The sequence below is a fragment of the Lutra lutra genome, chromosome 2 (genome assembly GCF_902655055.1).
Source record: "Lutra lutra chromosome 2, mLutLut1.2, whole genome shotgun sequence".
NCBI classification, from domain to species: Eukaryota; Metazoa; Chordata; class Mammalia; order Carnivora; family Mustelidae; genus Lutra; species Lutra lutra.
The window spans coordinates 85,615,223-85,631,897 of NC_062279.1; the positions used below are offsets into that span (position 1 = coordinate 85,615,223).

Genomic DNA, 16,675 nt, shown 5'->3' on the forward strand with positions numbered 1-16,675 from the left:
CAATGGACATCTACAAAATACGCAATCAATAAACAAAAATGTTCAACTCCATTAATAATTGAAGAAATGCAAAGTAAAGCAGTGAGATATGATTTCTTGACTACTAAATTAAATATATCTAAAAAATATAGTAAAGCATTCAGGGTAATGGGTACTCTCAAAATGGGAAGAAAATCTGGCAATATGTATCTAAAACCTTAGATATATGCATACCTTTTATTTAGAAATTCCACTGTTAAAAATTCAGCCAAAAAAAATAATGATGGATATGCACAGAGATGCTTGTCAAAGCACTGTTTTCCACAGAAAAAAATCCGGAAGCCAGTCCAATAACTGGACTTTTCAAAGTATTTTATTGTGACAGGATACTATGTAATCATTAAATTTATGTTATAAAGTATTTAATGGCATGGATATATATATATATATATATATATATGTATGCATTAAAAATGTACTTTGTAGAATTATAAAAAAATATAAAGTTAAAAGACAACAGGCATTAATTAGACAGTGGTTATCTTTAAACTGTGGGTAAGAGACAGTTTTTATTTCCTTCTTTTTTGTTCATTTTTCTTAATTCTTTTCCAAAAATGAACATGTATTGCCTTTTTTTGCTAAAAAAAACTAAAAAAGAAAAAAAACCCTTGTGAACTGAATGTTATGGGTAGGAGTAAGATAAAAAAATCAGAAAGAGGGGCACCTGGGTGGCTCGGTTGTTAAGCGTCTGTCTTCAGCTCCAGTCATGATCCCAGGGTCCTGGGATCGAGCCCTGCATCAGGCTCCCTGCTCAGTGGGAAGCCTGCTTCCTCCTCTCCCACTCCCCCCGCTTGTGTTCCCCCTCTCACTGTCTCTCTCTCTCTGCCAAATAAATAAATAACATCTTTTAAAAAATCAGAAAGCTTTTAAAAATAACATATAGGGGCGCCTGGGTGGCTCAGTGGGTAGAGCCTCTGCCTTCGGCTCACGTCATGGTCTCAGGGTCCTGGGATCGAGCCCCGCATCGGGCTCTCTGCTCAGCGGGGAGCCTGCTTCCCTTCCTCTATGCCTATTTGTGATCTCTGTCAAATAAATAAATAAAATCTTAAAAAAAATGCTTATAAAAATAAATAAATAAATAAATAAATAAAAATAACATAAAAATGTGAAGTCATTTCATAAATGTTTGAAATTCACAAACTATTCTTACTTTTTTTTCCTATTCTTACTTTCTATTAAGTAAAACTGTACCAAGAAATTATTCATATTTTATTATTTTATTTACTTGTCAGAGAGAAGAGAAAGAGCACAAGCAGGGAGAGCAGCAGGCAGAGGGAGCAGCGGGCAGAGGGAGCAGCGGGCAGAAGGAAAGCACGCTCCCCACTGAGCAAGGAGTCTGATGTGGGACTCGATCCCAGGACCCCAGGATCATGACCTGAGTTGAAGGCAGATGCTTAACTAACTGAGCCACCCAGGCGTCCCAAAATTATCCATATCCATAAAATTCAGCTTCAATTTTTCCTACAGCAAATCCCCAAATATAATAAAATCTATTAGAAAACTAAAGATCTAATAAATTTAAAAAAATTGATACCAAATGTGCAAACCATCCAACCTCACTTGCAAAGAAGTACAAAGTGAAATGAAATATCAAGGATTCTAAAAATGAAAACACAGTTCTAAGAAATGAACGTTAATATAACTTGGTATAACCTTCCCTAAAGGCACTTTGAGAGTACGTATTAAATGCCTAAAACTACACAAGGTCCTACTTTCTTTCTTTTTTTTTCCCCAAGTGTGAGACTTGAACTCATGACCCTGAGATCAAGACCTGAGCTAGGATCCAGAGTCAGATGCTTAACAACTAAGCCACCCAGGTGACCCAAGTCTCTATTTTCTATTCTATTTCTAGGAACATTTCCTAATGAAGTAATAGGAGATGTGGAAAAAATTTAGGGGTGAGGAGGGAAAGGGATGAATAGATGGAGCAAAGAGGGTTTTTAGGGCAGTAAAAATACTCTGCATGATACCATAATGATGGATCTGCGTCATTAAACACTTATCCAGAACCACAGAATGTATGACAGCAAAAGTGAATCCCAATGTAAACCATAGACTTTGGGTGATTACAATGTGTCAACTGCAGTGTACCACTGATGAGTGATGCTGACATCAGGAGAAGCTATGTCTGTGAGGAGGGGGAGCAGGAAGCATATGGGACCTCTCTGTACCTTCCTCTCAATTTTGCTGTAAACCTAAAACTGCTCTTTAAAAAATTATAGATAGCATGTTACACATTAATTTTAGCAGCAAAATTTGGGAACCATCTAGGTGTTCAATAATAGTAACAGGCTAAACAAATTATGGTACAGCAGGCGGTCACAGAATGAAACATTAGAGATGCAGATGTTGTAAATCTTTTTTTAAAAAAGTAAATGACATAGGGAAATGTAGATGATATAATGTTAAGTGAAAAAAATACATGAACACAAAACTGCATTTGCAGCATGATTCCCTCTGGGAAAAAAAGGACAGATAAATGCATACACAGACACAGAGAACCTAAGAATTGGAAATCAAAATATACCAAAATGTTAATAGAGGTGATCCCAGAAAAGAGGGCTTATGAACAAATTTTACTTTGATTATATACTTTATAATTTTCAAATTTGTTAAAATAAACATGTATAGTTTATACAAGGAAAACAAGGTTTAAAAAATAAATATATCATACATAGTGGGTTTAACAGTGACCCTTCAAAAGATAACTCCCAAAACCTGTGAATGTGACCTTACTTGGAGAAAGGGTACAATTAAGGATCATAGGATGAAATCATACTAGATTTAGGGTGGGTCCCAAATCCAATGACGTATGTCCTTATAAGAGATAGAAAGGGAGAAAACAAAGGGGGAAGTTTATGTGAAAACAGAGGCAGAGATTAGAATGATGTGTCTATTATGCCAAGCACTACTGACAGCCACCAGAAGCTAGGAGAAAAGCATGAAATAGATTCTCCTTCAGAATCTCCAGAAGGAACCAACTCTACCAAAGCCTTGATTTTAGACTTCTGGCTTCCAGAATTATGAGAGAATACATTCTATTGGGTTAAGCCACCAAGTTGGGATAATTTGTAAAACTCCAATAGAAAACTAATACACCATGTAAAAATATGAAGTCACATTTAAGAAATACCAGAACATACATGAACAGTTTTTACTTCTTTTGAAGTAAATTCTGCCTATAAATAAATGTGTGTTATTTGTGCATGGATGTGTGTGTGCATGTGTGTGTAGGTATAAGTATGCATGCATACTCCATTTAAATTTTTCTAAAGCAGACACTTCATACGTGTGAATCATGGCCATGGCCCAAGGACATCATGGAAGTGTTTTTACAGTCTTCATCCCTAGAAATTTATGTTTTCATAAAGGAAAGACCATTGCAGAAGAGATGACCAATATTTCCCAAAATGTCTCAGCATGTCTTTGATACTCACTAATGCCTTTCTCTTTGGGAGCAATCTTCTCCATGTCTTTTAATTGAAATACATCTTTCTGTTTAAAAAAAGTTTAAAAAGAGATGAAAAACATGTATTTATCTTCTACCATATATTTATATTTACCATCATGTATTAATAAAACATTGTACTATAAAAGCTGTGTCTGGTAATGAACAGTGCAACAGAAATCAAGTATTTTAGGGTTAGAAGAAACTGCAATTATCCTGTTTGATAGCTTCAACAGAACTTAAAAGGGACAGATTTTGCAAGAACATACAGTTCTTTCAAGTCACTGGAGAGCAGAATGTTAAGAACATCTTTCTAATGAAATATAAAAATTACTTATAATGAATTCTTTAACATGAGATAATCATCTTCTCTGACACTTTAAGACACAGTGATTTGCTTAGCATATATCATATGCCACAGACTTAGCAGTTCTAAATAAAAACAAAACAGACAACTGTCAAGATTTGTTTCCATTTAAGGTTTCATGGAGAGCTATACCTAAACAATAGGAAAATTATACAATTCATGGGTGCCTATCAATGATTCACCTATACAGGTGGCACGTGCACCACATGCAAAGCAAAACATTATGGGAAGAGAGGCATCTGGGTGGCTCAGTGGGCTCAGGTCATGATCCCAGAGTCCTGGGATGGAGCCCCACATTGGGCTGTTTGCTCAGCGGGACGCATGCATCTCTCTCTCTCTGCCTGCTGGTCTCCCTGCTTTTATGCGCTATCTCTGTCAAATTAATAAACAAAATCTTTAAAAAAAATTATGAGAAGATAAACATGTAGACTATTTAATCTTAGTTGTAGTTGGAAAAAATCTATGTAGAACACTCCTTTATTCTTTTTTTTTTTTTAAAGATTTTATTTATTTGTCAGAGAGAGAGAGTACCCACAAACAGGCAGAGTAGCACTCTTCTTGTAGGGAGAAGTAGACTCCCTGCTGAACAGGGAGCCCAATATGGGGCTAGAGCCCAGGACTCCAGGATCATGACCTGAGCTGAAGACAGATACTTAAGTGAACAAGCCACCCAGGCATCCCGAACACTCTTTTATTCTTGTACTAAGCCTTGATTGAAGTGGTGAAAAGAGCTTAAATAACAAAGTGAAATATTTGAAAAGACTCAAGTATTCAGTAATTGTAACAGAATTATTGTGATTGCTTTAAATGGAAATGTAGGATCTATTTCTTCTAAAATAAACTTGAAAAGGTAACTTCAATAATATAGAAAATAGACTTCATAAAAATTTAAAGTTCTACTCATGTAAGGGCGTGTTAAGAAAGAAGACAAGGGGCGCCTGGGTGGCTCAGTGGTTTAAGCCTCTACCTTTAGCCCAGGTCATGATCCCAGAGTTCTGGGATCGAGCCCCACATCGGACTCTGTTCAACAGGGAGCCTGCTTCCCCCTCTCTCTGTCTCTGCCTGCCTCTCTGCCTACTTGTGATCTCTGTCTCTCTCTCTGTCAAATAAATAAATAAAATCTTTAAAAAAAAAAAAAAAAACAAAACTGAAGACAAATACTGACCAGAAGGCAATATTCATGAAACATACCTGACAAAAGACAGGTACCCAGCATGTATAAGGAACTCTTTTAAAGTGTATTCCCTCTCCTCTCCCTCAAAAATGAACATACCAATGAATAAAGGAGAGGACAGATGAATATATATGTGGTAAAGTGAGTAGAGTAAAATGTTAATGGTAGAATCTAGGTGTTGGGCATCCAGGAATTAACTGTAAAATTCTTTCGTCTTTCATAATAAAATATGGGAAGAAGTAACTTCATCTCATTACACTTAAGATTTAGTAAACTAAGAAAAACATTGTCATTGCTCTTACAGTGTGAAAACAATTTTTGCACATCTATAAATAAACCATTTAAAGAAAATACTTCAGGATCTCAGAAAACATGCAATAAATTATTGCCTTCAGGCCTCTAATGCATTTTTAAAAATCAATTAAATCTATTTGCAAACATTTAGATTTCCTGAAAAAAGAACATGAACTCACTGAGATATCTGCCTATATGTGGTCCTCAAGGAAGAGCTCTGAACATACTGGCTGCCCCTGTGGGGTTATCATGTAAATAAGTGGGCTTACAGAGTACTAACCTCAGAACTAAAATGTGGTCCCTTAAGTGAACAGAGAAAATGGCCTTAAGGAAATATTAGTTCTCCACAGTATTAAACAGAGGTAATAAAGGAGAGATGAACAGAAAGGGCTCTAGCTCTTTACATGTATGTGTGTGTGTGTGTGTATGTTCGCACATTTTTTCACACATTTTTATAATTTATAAAACTTATATATGTAAATAAATAAAAGCATGTGTAAGATACCATGGAAGGCACATAGTTTAAAGCTAGATAATGTTTAATTAAGTACTTAAGACCTGGACATTGTGATGATTTACATGGATTATCTTATTTAACCCTCACAGCAACACTGTGAGCTAGGTACAATTATTACCATCCTCGTTAATAAACAAGGAAGCTGAGACATAGGTCAAGTTCTTGGTTAAGTTCACAAAGCTATTCAGTAAAATAGATTTCAGGTGCAAGTGCTTTCTCATTTAGTTATATTGTTCTCATGCCATTCTTCAGTTTTTCTATTACATTAGCAACTTCAAACACAAACACACACACACAAATGAATATATAAGAATAAATGAACTGAAACCAGTATCAATTTTTAGCTTTACATAAAAACTCAGTGATTACTGAACTTCTGGAAGCTGTTAATACTCATCAGTATCATGTTATTAATTGATATCAGGGTTGAAAATTTTCAATCTGAAACAGCCAATTTTGATACTTGAGAAAATTAACAACATCATAAAGGACAAAATCATTCCCCCCACCACTATTCCCAGCTTTCCACTGCCTAGCAAGAATTAAGTCTACTTTTCTTGCTGAGATCATAGGAAAAATATTCAGACTCAGTAGAATAGTCATAATCTTCAATGTAAACTTCATCAATTTACCTTTCTAATCATTATTTTTTTAAAGATTCCATTTATTTATTTTAGAGACAGAATGTGTGTGAGCAGGGGGAGGGGCAAAAGGAGAGGGAGAGGATCTAAAGCAGACTTGGAGCTGAGTGTAGAGCAATGTTGGGCTTGATCTCACGACCCTGAGATCATGATCTGGGCCAAAATCAAGAGTCAGAGACATATAACTGATTGAGCCACCAGGCACCTCTTTCTAATCATCATTATTAATATGACACTCTGTTCTGAATTGTCAATGACTTTTGGTAAGTCATTCCAGGCGGTTAACATTAGTAAGATTACACTTAGAGGGTGGTTTTTAAAACAATACTCCCCAGAATGTTTTGCTTGTTCTACTGATAATCTGCATTATCAAAATGAAAATGTCAAGTATTATCACTAATTATCTTATTAACTTCATATTATACTTTGCCATTTTCTCCCAACTTCTTTACACCTGTATATAAGGAAAGCAGCCATAGGTTGAGGCCAGACTAGACTTTGAAGTTACAGTCAAGTATTACGCTAAGACACAGGAAGTTGAAGTTAGTGTTTTTTGTAAGCCAAAGATTTAGACTTGAACCTGGAAGAAAGAAAAAAAAAAGCAACATAAAGCAACATGGTAAAGAAAACAGCCTCTAGAGTCAGGTGCCTGAGTTTGAATCCTGGCTTTGCCACTTAGGACCTAAAACTTCAAACCTATTTCCTCTTAGTGGAAGGCACAAATATCTGGAATAAATTAAGGGAGCCCATGTACCATGATATATATATATATTACACTACAGACAGATTTATCAATGTAAAAAGGCAGCATTTAGCACTGCCTCTAAAAATCAGATGGTCCTCCCGGGATTTGAATCCTAGTACTACTGCTTTTAATTTTTGAGATCCCATGCACTTGGGTGTGTCTCAGAGGTCCTCATCTGTAGAATGAGGATCATAGAGTTAAGAAAGAAGGAATCAGATAACATACACCAAGTGGTCAGAACAATGACTGGCACCTAGGAAGCAATTAGTAGATGTCAACTATTATCATTTCCAGGCAGAAAAGGGACACAACCAAATATACGCTTCAGAAAGAGCATTCTGGACAGAAGTGAACATTGGGGTAGGGTTCTTCCTTCCTCCACAGCTTCGCAGAAACAAAAAACGTTTGCAGAATTTTATCCATTCCTCAGGAAATTGATCAGCATTGATATTTAATGAAAAAGGTACAGTTTAACACTGACATACACTTAAGGAGAAAATTACATAAAATACTAAAAATCTTATAGAAAACAACTCACCGTCTCAAAAAATATTTCCATCATGCGGGCTCTCTTCTCTTCTGCACTTAGTCCTTTTTTCTTCGACTATAGCACAAAAGTAAAAAAGTAAACACTGCATTAAAAAAAAAAAAAGACTGCATTTTAAAACAACTTGGTCTGAAACATTATCTGAAATGTTATGGTCTTGTCTGCTAATGGGTTTGATAACTCTAAAGACTCATTATTTACATGCCAAGACTTGTGATTAGTGCTGCCTGTGTAGTAAGAAGAACTGTGGTTGAAATAGAGCCTGGGGGGGGCGCCTGGGTGGCTCAGTGGGTTAAAGGCTCTTCCTTTGGTTCAGGACATGATTCCAGGGTCCTGGGATGGAGCCCCACATCAGGCTCTCTGCCCGGCAGGGAGCCTCCTTCTTCCTCTCTCTCTCTGCCTGCCTCTCTGCCTATTTGTGATCTCTTTCTGTCAAATAAATAAATAAAATCTTAAAAAAAAAAAAAAAAGAAATAGAGCATGGGTGGCTTAGTTGTTAAGCATCTGCCTTTGGTTCGGGTTGTGATCCCAGGGTCCTGGGATCAAGCCCTGCATTGGGCTTCCTGCTTGGCGGGGAGCCTGCTTCTCCCTCTCTCACTGAGTCTCTCTCTGTCAAGTAAATAAATAAAATCTTTAAACAAACAAACAAAAAGAACTGTGGTTAAGGTAAAGTCTGGCAGTTTACAGAAACTCAATATTTATCAAATGATCCAATGATATGTCACTGTATTTACCTTCAAAAGACTTACAACCTCATGGAGAGAATAGACCTAACTAATAAATGATGAAAAGATCATTGCACAAATTGCTACAAGGACAGAATGAATTCTACCCTGGGGAAGGCTGAGGGCTCTCTAGAAAGGCTGGAGATGAAAAGGATTTTGGCAAGTTGAGAAATGCTGAGGTGTCCTGGGCAGACCACACATAGGCACGATGTTATGGAAATACGTGGAATGTTCCAGAAAGACAAGAACTCAGGGATGACTGCTGTGTGGTGCCTAGAGAAGGAGTGGTAGGTAAGGGGAGAAAAGTTGTCTGGGGCCAGATCATGGGATGCTGACTGTCCAGCCCAAGGGAATGTATGTTATTCTAGATAGTGAGAAGCTATTGAGCAACCTCAAAAGCAGGAGAGTGACAAGATTACAGCTACATTTTAGTAAGATGACATTTTAGTAGCATTGTGGAGGGTGTAGGATGGAGAATGGAAAAACCTATCCAAGTAGAAAATGGAAGCCTATTGCAGTTTACTATTATTCTATAACTACAGTTTAGCCAAGTGAAAATTAAGATAGTTAACACATAACTAAAATTCGTTGATAATGAATTTTATTATATATTGTATTCAGGATATATACACAAAGGTGAAATACAAAATTTTTTTTTAAAAAGCCAAATTCTGGGGCGCCTGGGTGGCTCAGTGGGTTAAAGCCTCTGCCTTCGGCTCAGGTCATGAACCCGGGGTTCTGGGATGGAGCCCCACATCAGGCTCTCTGCTCAGCAGGGAGCCTGCTTCCCCTCTCTCTCTCTGCCTCCCTCTCTGCCTACTTGTGATCTCTGTCTGTCAAATAAATAAATAAAATCTTAAAAAAAAAAGCCAAATTCTCTCAAGGTGAAGATTCACAGAAAATAACAAAAGAGAAAAATCTCATCTCTAATGGAGAATTCCACACAATATTTAAGTGACCTGCATCTTTCTCAAAAATCACAGATTAGGAGACAACATAAACTGTTTAGTAAGAACTCTGAAACACTTTACACCACCTAAAAAAGCAGACATAAAAAACAAAGACTGAGCCTATCCAACCAAATACTCCATCAGAAAAATGAAAAGCCTAAAATAGATGGGGAAAGGGATTTGAAATTGCCATTCTGAATACATACCAGGTTACATTAGTCTTTATTCTACTTATACAACCTACAAACCCACTAACTCATTTTTTTTTTAAGATTTTATTTACTTTACAGACAGAGATCACAAGTAGGCAGAGAGGCAGGCAGAGAGAGAGAAAGGGAAGCAGGCTCCCTGCGGAGCAGAGATCCCGATTCATGGCTCAATCCCAGGACCCTGGGATCATAATCTGAGCCAAAGGCAGAGGCTCTAACCTACTGAGCCACCCAGGTGCCTCCACTAATTCATTTTCACAGCAATAAAATTATCTGGCATTCCTTGATGAGTTGTATGGGTAAAAAAAAAAGGAGGCATAAAGTGGTATTTCTCCTTTTTGTCTGTCTGCTCTCAAACACTGCAGTTCCTCCAGGGTTCTCTACTGATCCCCCTCATCTCCCCACACCTTTTCTTTAATCTCTTCTGCCTTTATAGTTTCAACTAACACTTAGGCTGAATCCTCAAATCTTTACATCAGCCTCTGAAGTATGCTCCTAAGCTTCAATCTCAAGTGTCTACCTGCCTGCTGGACAGACTTCAAACTCTGAGGATTTAAACTGAACTCTTCTTCTCCTACATCTACTCCCCAAACCTGCTGTTCTAGATCCTGAACTCAGTTAGATACCACCTTGTTAGCCAAGCCAGAGGCCTGGCGCTCATCCCAGGTTCCTTCATCCCTCTTACTCCATATTAGACCAGTCACCAAGTTCTGCCAAGGTTAGTGCTGAACTATTTCTCAAATCCACCCTGTCTGCTCCATCCCTACAACTCTGACCTCAGTTCAGGCCTTTATTACGGGTTCTGTCTCCAGCGGTAGGCAAGCCCTCTGGCCACACTTTGTCCCACCCTCTACGTTCAAATTCCACCCTGCCAAGAACCAAATCTAACCAAGCCTCTCCCTTGCTTAAAAGCCTTCAGTGGCTCCGAACCATTGGAAGTATCCAGTCACTCTGCAGTGATACACAAAGCCCTTTCCCACCTGACCCCAATCTACCCAATACCACTCTCCACCTCAAATTTTACCATAATGTGGAGAGTTAAGCAACTTGAGCTGTAATACAAAACCTAGACAGTCCCCGACTTGCCATCATCTGACTTTTTCAACTTTGTGATGGTGTGAAAGCGACACACATTCAATAGAAACCATACTTCGAATTTTGAATTTGAACCTTTTTCCTGGCTAGCAATAGGTGGTATGGTACTATCGTGATGCTGGGCAGCCATAGGACCATAATGTCAACAACCCATACACACACTTACAACCATTCCATACCCACACAACCATTCTGCTTTTCAGTACAGTTTTCAACAAGTCACATGAGATATTCAATACTTTATTATAAAACAGGTTTTGTCTTAGATGTTTTTGCCCAGCTATAGGTTAATGTCTAAGTGTTCTGAGCATGGTTAAGGCAGGCTCTGATGTTCCATACATTAGGTGTATTAAATGCATTTTTGATTTAATGATATTTTTGACTTACAATGGGTTTATCACCGTGTAACTCCATTGTAGGCTGAGGAAGATCTGTATTTTTTTTTTTTTAAAGATTATATGTATTTACTTGCCAGAGAGAGAGAGAGACAGCACAAGCAGGGGGAGTGGCAGGCAGAGGAAGAAGCAGGGTCCTCACTGAGCAAGGAGACCGATGTGGGGCTCAATCCCAGGACCCTAGAATCATGACCTGAGCCAAAGGCAGAAGCTTAACCGACTGAGCCACCCAGGCATCCCAATGAAGATCTGTACTTGTAATTCTCTACTCCCAGCATGCTCTTTCCCAACTTTGTGTTTTAAAAAAACTGTTCTGGGCACCTGGGTGGCTCAGTGAGTTAAAGCCTCTGCCTTCGTCTCGGGTCATGATCCCAGGGTCCTGGGATAGAGCCTCACATCAGGCTCTCTGCTCAGAAGGGAGCCTGCTTCCTCCTTTCTCTCTCTCTTCCTGCCTCTCTGCCTACTTATGATCTCTGTCAAATAAATAAATAAAATCTTTAAAAAAAAAAAAAGAAAAAGGTGTTCTAAAACACTTATTCCTCTTGCCTATTTAAAATTCCAAAAAGTCTCCCAAGGCTTAGTTCAACTATTCTGTAAAAGAGCTTCCGTGAGCTCATAGGACAGTCTGAGTGTCATTCCATGTGTTCCCAGAACACACCTTCATCAAATCAATTGGTATACTTCTCTTTCTCAACCGACTCAGCCAACTGTAAATTTCTTCAGAACACACACTACCCATGCTTTCCTAGAGCTTAGTGCTAGATTAGAGCAGACACAAAGGCCAGCCCTTGACTTCAAGGCCATGTATCTAAAGCCCTAACCATAAAATTTGAGACTATTCAATCTCCCAAATCCTGTAACACCCACTGCACTCACATAAATACAATACAGGGTAAATTAATAACAAAAATTCTGTGATAACCACTTGGTGCCTTTCTTGGAGAGATAAATCACAGAAATCTCAAGTAAGCAATCTCTAAGAAATCATATAGACCTAGTCACTAAATCAAGAGTCAAGAGCCAGCATTCAATACTGCTTTAATTAGTACCCCTTCACACTGGCCTCAGCAGTATCAGAATAACCAAGCATGAAATTCACACTCAGTTAAGAAGACTCTCTTGGCTCATTTCTCTAGTATGGTGGGTTTCAAACTGCCATTAGAATCATCTCAGGAGCTTTTAAAAAGTACTGATGCCAAGTCACATGCTATTATGAAACTGAAAGAGAATCTCTGAGACCAGGCCTGGGCCTGCAAGTTTTTAAGAGCCTCTCTTACTTTACCTGGTGTTGGGATTGAGAATACTGCTCTTCTCACCCCAGAATCTAGAGGCGAGTCATGTCACTGTGGGGCAGTGAGGATCCCTTTAGGGCTTTAGTCTGTGGCTGCATCAGTGGAAGACAGATCCAAGGCTTTAGGAAAAGCTCCACATATTTTGGTATTGTTAAACTGCTCCCTGGAGAGACTCACAGACTCTATAAGAATCTGCCACCAAGACACAGACCATGAGACAATGTAGAGTCCTGGAAGCACACAGTTTTGTGAAAGCTCTTATTATTCAGTTCAGTAGCTAAAATAGTTACTCAAGAAATATGGATGAGCTGTAACATCCATTTAAATTGTTTTCAGGCTAATTTGTTAGCCTCTTTCATGACTGGAAATAGTTTTTATAATTAACCACCGTAGGACAGTATCATGGCCAGAATTAAAATAACTAATGTAAAAAGGATGCCATACTAATTCATATTTAGAAATTTCTCCAAAAAATCAACAGGGGCTCATTTAATAGTTAATATTAAAGAAAATATGCTGACAACATAAGTTAGAGATGCTTTCAAATTAATAAGTCAGGGGACTCAAGAACTGACCTGAGGACAACAAAGCTTTGGGCTGACCAACATACAGCTATCCCCACCTTTCAGAAGACCTACATTAGTACCTGTTTTCACTAATCAAAAGAAATCGTAAGAGTATTTTCACTGGTATGAAAAAAGGCAAAAAGCAAAGATAGGAAAATAGTGTTGAGAATTGTTTTGCGAAGGGCCCACCATGTTCCTTCCCTGGGAACCACATTCAGCACCTCAAGCATAAGCCACCACAGCTTTGAACTGTGTCGGTGAGAATGTGGGCTGTATCTCAATTTATTTTGTGCCCCTGTTAGCAAGTTCTGTCCTAAGGTATCCCAAAAGCCTGAGAGGAAAAAAAATTAATTTTTTTAAGCCTCAGAAGTTATTCTTTGGGGCCTAGGAATGCTCAAAAAATTTTTCCATTAATAATTAATAATTGCTTCCTCACCTCATGCCATTTCAGATTATGAAAGGCTTCATAGGAATGCTAGTTTCAAAGAGTGGGGGAAACCTGTATTTTTAAAAAAATATTTTATTTATTTATTTGACAGAGATCATAAGTAGGCAGAGAGGCAGGCAGAGAGAGAGGAGGAAACAGGCCTCTTGCGGAGCAAAGAGCCTGATGTGGGGCTCGATCCCAGGACCCCAGGATCATGACCTGAGCCACAGGCAGAGGCTTTAACCCACTGAGTCACCCAGGTGCCCTGGAAACCTGTATTTTAAACCACTTAAAAAACCATACATTTAAGAAACCTCCAATTAGGAGTTACAGAATTCCTCAAATCAGCCCCGTTTCCCAATTACAATAAAATTTAGAAAAATTAAAATAGAGGATATCTGTTGCCCTCAAAACAGAGAGTACATTGCATTTCTCCGATTCCAAAAATATGCCTGGATTTATAATAACTGTTTATTCACGAAGCCTAACCAAATAAAAACAAACAGCTATTAACTCACAATCAGGAAAGAGAACAAAGGTTTGTCTTGTCTCTGATCAAGGTAACACTAAACTTACTTCTTCAGCATACATAAAAAATAGGATGTATCTCAAAATTTTATTCTAATTTATTTCATGTTTCTTCATTATCAGAGATAATCATCTGAAAATAGTTAACAGCATATTACCATTTAGTATTAGAAGGTGATTCAAATATAAAGGTAGATTAGGTAAAGGATAAAGTTAATGCATTTGTGCTGCATAGTTCTGTCAGTTGTATTAGACCAGTAACTATGAGAAACATGCAATCACGCAGCACTGGCAACAGATTTAACTGTGGTCCTGTTGTTTCTGAGACCACTTTATGCCCAGGTGGCTGCGTTGTTAGTTTAACCACAAAGAAGCCGTTATCAGTTGTAATCGCATCTGGGCAAGTATCCTCAAATAAATACCGTACAACCTAGATCATGCCCAGCAAAATAACGACCACTTAACTAAATTAAGATATTAAAATCTTAGATCCATTTAATTAGATGTTGATTCTCTGCCAACAGAAGCAGAAAAAAAGGACACCAAACCGAAGGTTTATGAAAATGATTTGATGAGTTGTAAGACATTAAATTCACCAAGATAAAAGGTCGATCTGGAATCTTACCAGAACTTAACCTATCATGGTATGCAAGGAAGGCAAACTCAGTGCTTCTCTTATAAAGGGACCAAACAACTAGCAATCCGAAGCACAAAAGGACATCGACCCCTGAACTTTAGGGAAAAAGCAGCGATCTTCAAAGAAATCTTACTGGCATAAAAGACTCGCTAGGTTACTGCTGAAATCGTGAGCCATTCAGAAACATGCTCTAAGAACTACAATACATGGCAACCCTCAATTGTCAAAACACAAGAGCCATTAAGATCCAAGGCTTTGGTCCGTCCCGCTCACACCCTTCCCGGTTCTTCTTAAGAGGCTGCAGCTTGGGCGGCCAAACCCCGGGAGCCCGAGGCTCGGGTTCTGAAGCGACTCGTGCTCTGACTGGTCGCTAAGTTTGTGAGGCACACCGGGCCACGTTCGCGAACGCTACTCGGGTGTGCTCCGAGGGCAGCGCCGGGGGTAGGGGGGCGGAGAGGCCCAGGGGTCGCGGGGGTCGCTGGGGTCGCGGACCCCGGGCCCCAGCTATGTCGGCCCGGCGGCCCCAATAGAGAAGCCAAGCACCCCAAGGCCACCGAGGCCCTAAGCTGCGTAGGGGCCTTGCAGCCCGGAGACAGGAGGCGCGGGACCCGGGAGCGCAGCCTCAGCTCTTACCATGGCTCGGGCGGCGGGTCTTCCGGTGGCCGGGCCTGAGCGGGAGGCGAGGGGCGGGGCGGGGCGGGGCGGGTCCAGGCGGGTTTGATTTTGGCGCCTACGGCGCAGCGGGGCGGAGCCGCTACAAGGACGAGGTGGGAGGGAAGTAGGAGCCAAGCTGACTTCCATACCGCAGCCCCGGGGACCCCTGGTGGCGGTTCCGAGAGGCCGGCCCGAGAGCGGCGGACTGGGGGTTCGGCGGCGCGACTGGTCCCACCTCTTCTCCCTGTGTAGAACGTGCGTGACTCCTTTTCTCTCTCTGAGAAAGTCTTGAGCCGTCACTTCAGTGCGTGTTTTCTTCGCGCTGCAGAAGCCGGCCTAAGTTTGCTTTAAAAAAGAAAAAAAAAAAAAAAGTGGTTTGGGGCTCTTCGGCGGCTCAGTCGGTGAAGCGGCTGCCTTCAGCTCAGGTCATGATCCCAGGGTCCTGGAATTGAGCCCCGAGCCCCGCACGGGGCTTCCTGCTCAGCGGGAAGCCTGTTTCTCCCCCTCCCTCTGCCTGCTGCTCTGCCTACTTCTCTCTCTGTCAAATAAATAAATAAATAAAATCTTAAAAAAAAATCCCTTTGTATATTTGGCTTGTTTATATATAGTCTGTTATTTTTTAAGTAACCAAGAGAATGAATTTCAAATGAAAGCTGTGGGAAACTCGCTCCTTCATGACCTGACAATAGATGGGGATTGGGTCTAAAGCTTGGGCCCCTTTGCCTAAAGTCACTACAAAATTAACTCAGACTTGTCAATTGTTTTGAAAATTATTTTACGTTATTGGGGACCATTTAGAAGTATTCTAACTTTACTGAAAGCATAAAGAGTGGCATGTTTTACTATACTAGAAAAAACATAAGCAACACATTATACTCTAGATTTCTCACACATTCCTCCAGATATGAATGAAACACACCTGTCTGAAAAAATGAAACTGATATTTAAGAAAAATATTAACTGCCCTGGTGGTATCTAGATTTGACAAAAATCATAAAGGTGACGTTTGTGGGAATGCTTGTCTTGGTTCTGAGACTGCCATACCTGTTCCTCCATCAGACGTGGTCCTTCTTCACTTGGCTTACTCTTAGCCCGCTTCAGAGGTAACCTTCAGGAATCTTTCTGTTTCCCCACTCCCACGGCACAGCAGAGGGGGTCCCTTCTGTGCTACCCTACAGCACTCTGCAGTTTTATCATAGCACACCACATTCATTTTAGAACTGTTTTTGGAGTACCAAACCTCAGAATGATTCCATCAAGGACATGTACTCCGAACTGAAGAACCTTCTCTTAGTTCTTCCTTGAAATTCTGGAAAGTGCGTCCTCGAGAGGAAACTTGTTAGGAAGCAGGTAAAGAAGGTAAAGCCATTTAAAAAGAGACAGGAAAATCTGTAAGGTAGGGAAACCAGTAGGAAAATGAAAAAA

General features: G+C 39.6%; 1 protein-coding gene across 3 annotated transcripts in view; it reads right to left on the minus strand.

Moving 5' to 3' along the window:
* The window catches only part of MND1 (meiotic nuclear divisions 1), a 70,551-nt gene extending 55,048 nt beyond the window's left edge, over positions 1-15,503 (minus strand). For all 3 annotated transcript variants that reach the window (XM_047717863.1, XM_047717862.1, XM_047717861.1), the window contains exons 1-3: positions 15,230-15,503; positions 7,764-7,829; positions 3,477-3,534 (exon numbers count right to left, since the gene is read on the minus strand). In XM_047717863.1, the coding sequence (XP_047573819.1) occupies positions 3,477-3,534; positions 7,764-7,829; positions 15,230-15,397 (292 nt within the window). In that variant the 5' untranslated portion in view covers positions 15,398-15,503. The remainder of the gene's footprint in view (positions 1-3,476; positions 3,535-7,763; positions 7,830-15,229) is intronic.
* Positions 15,504-16,675: the final 1,172 nt, after the last annotated feature.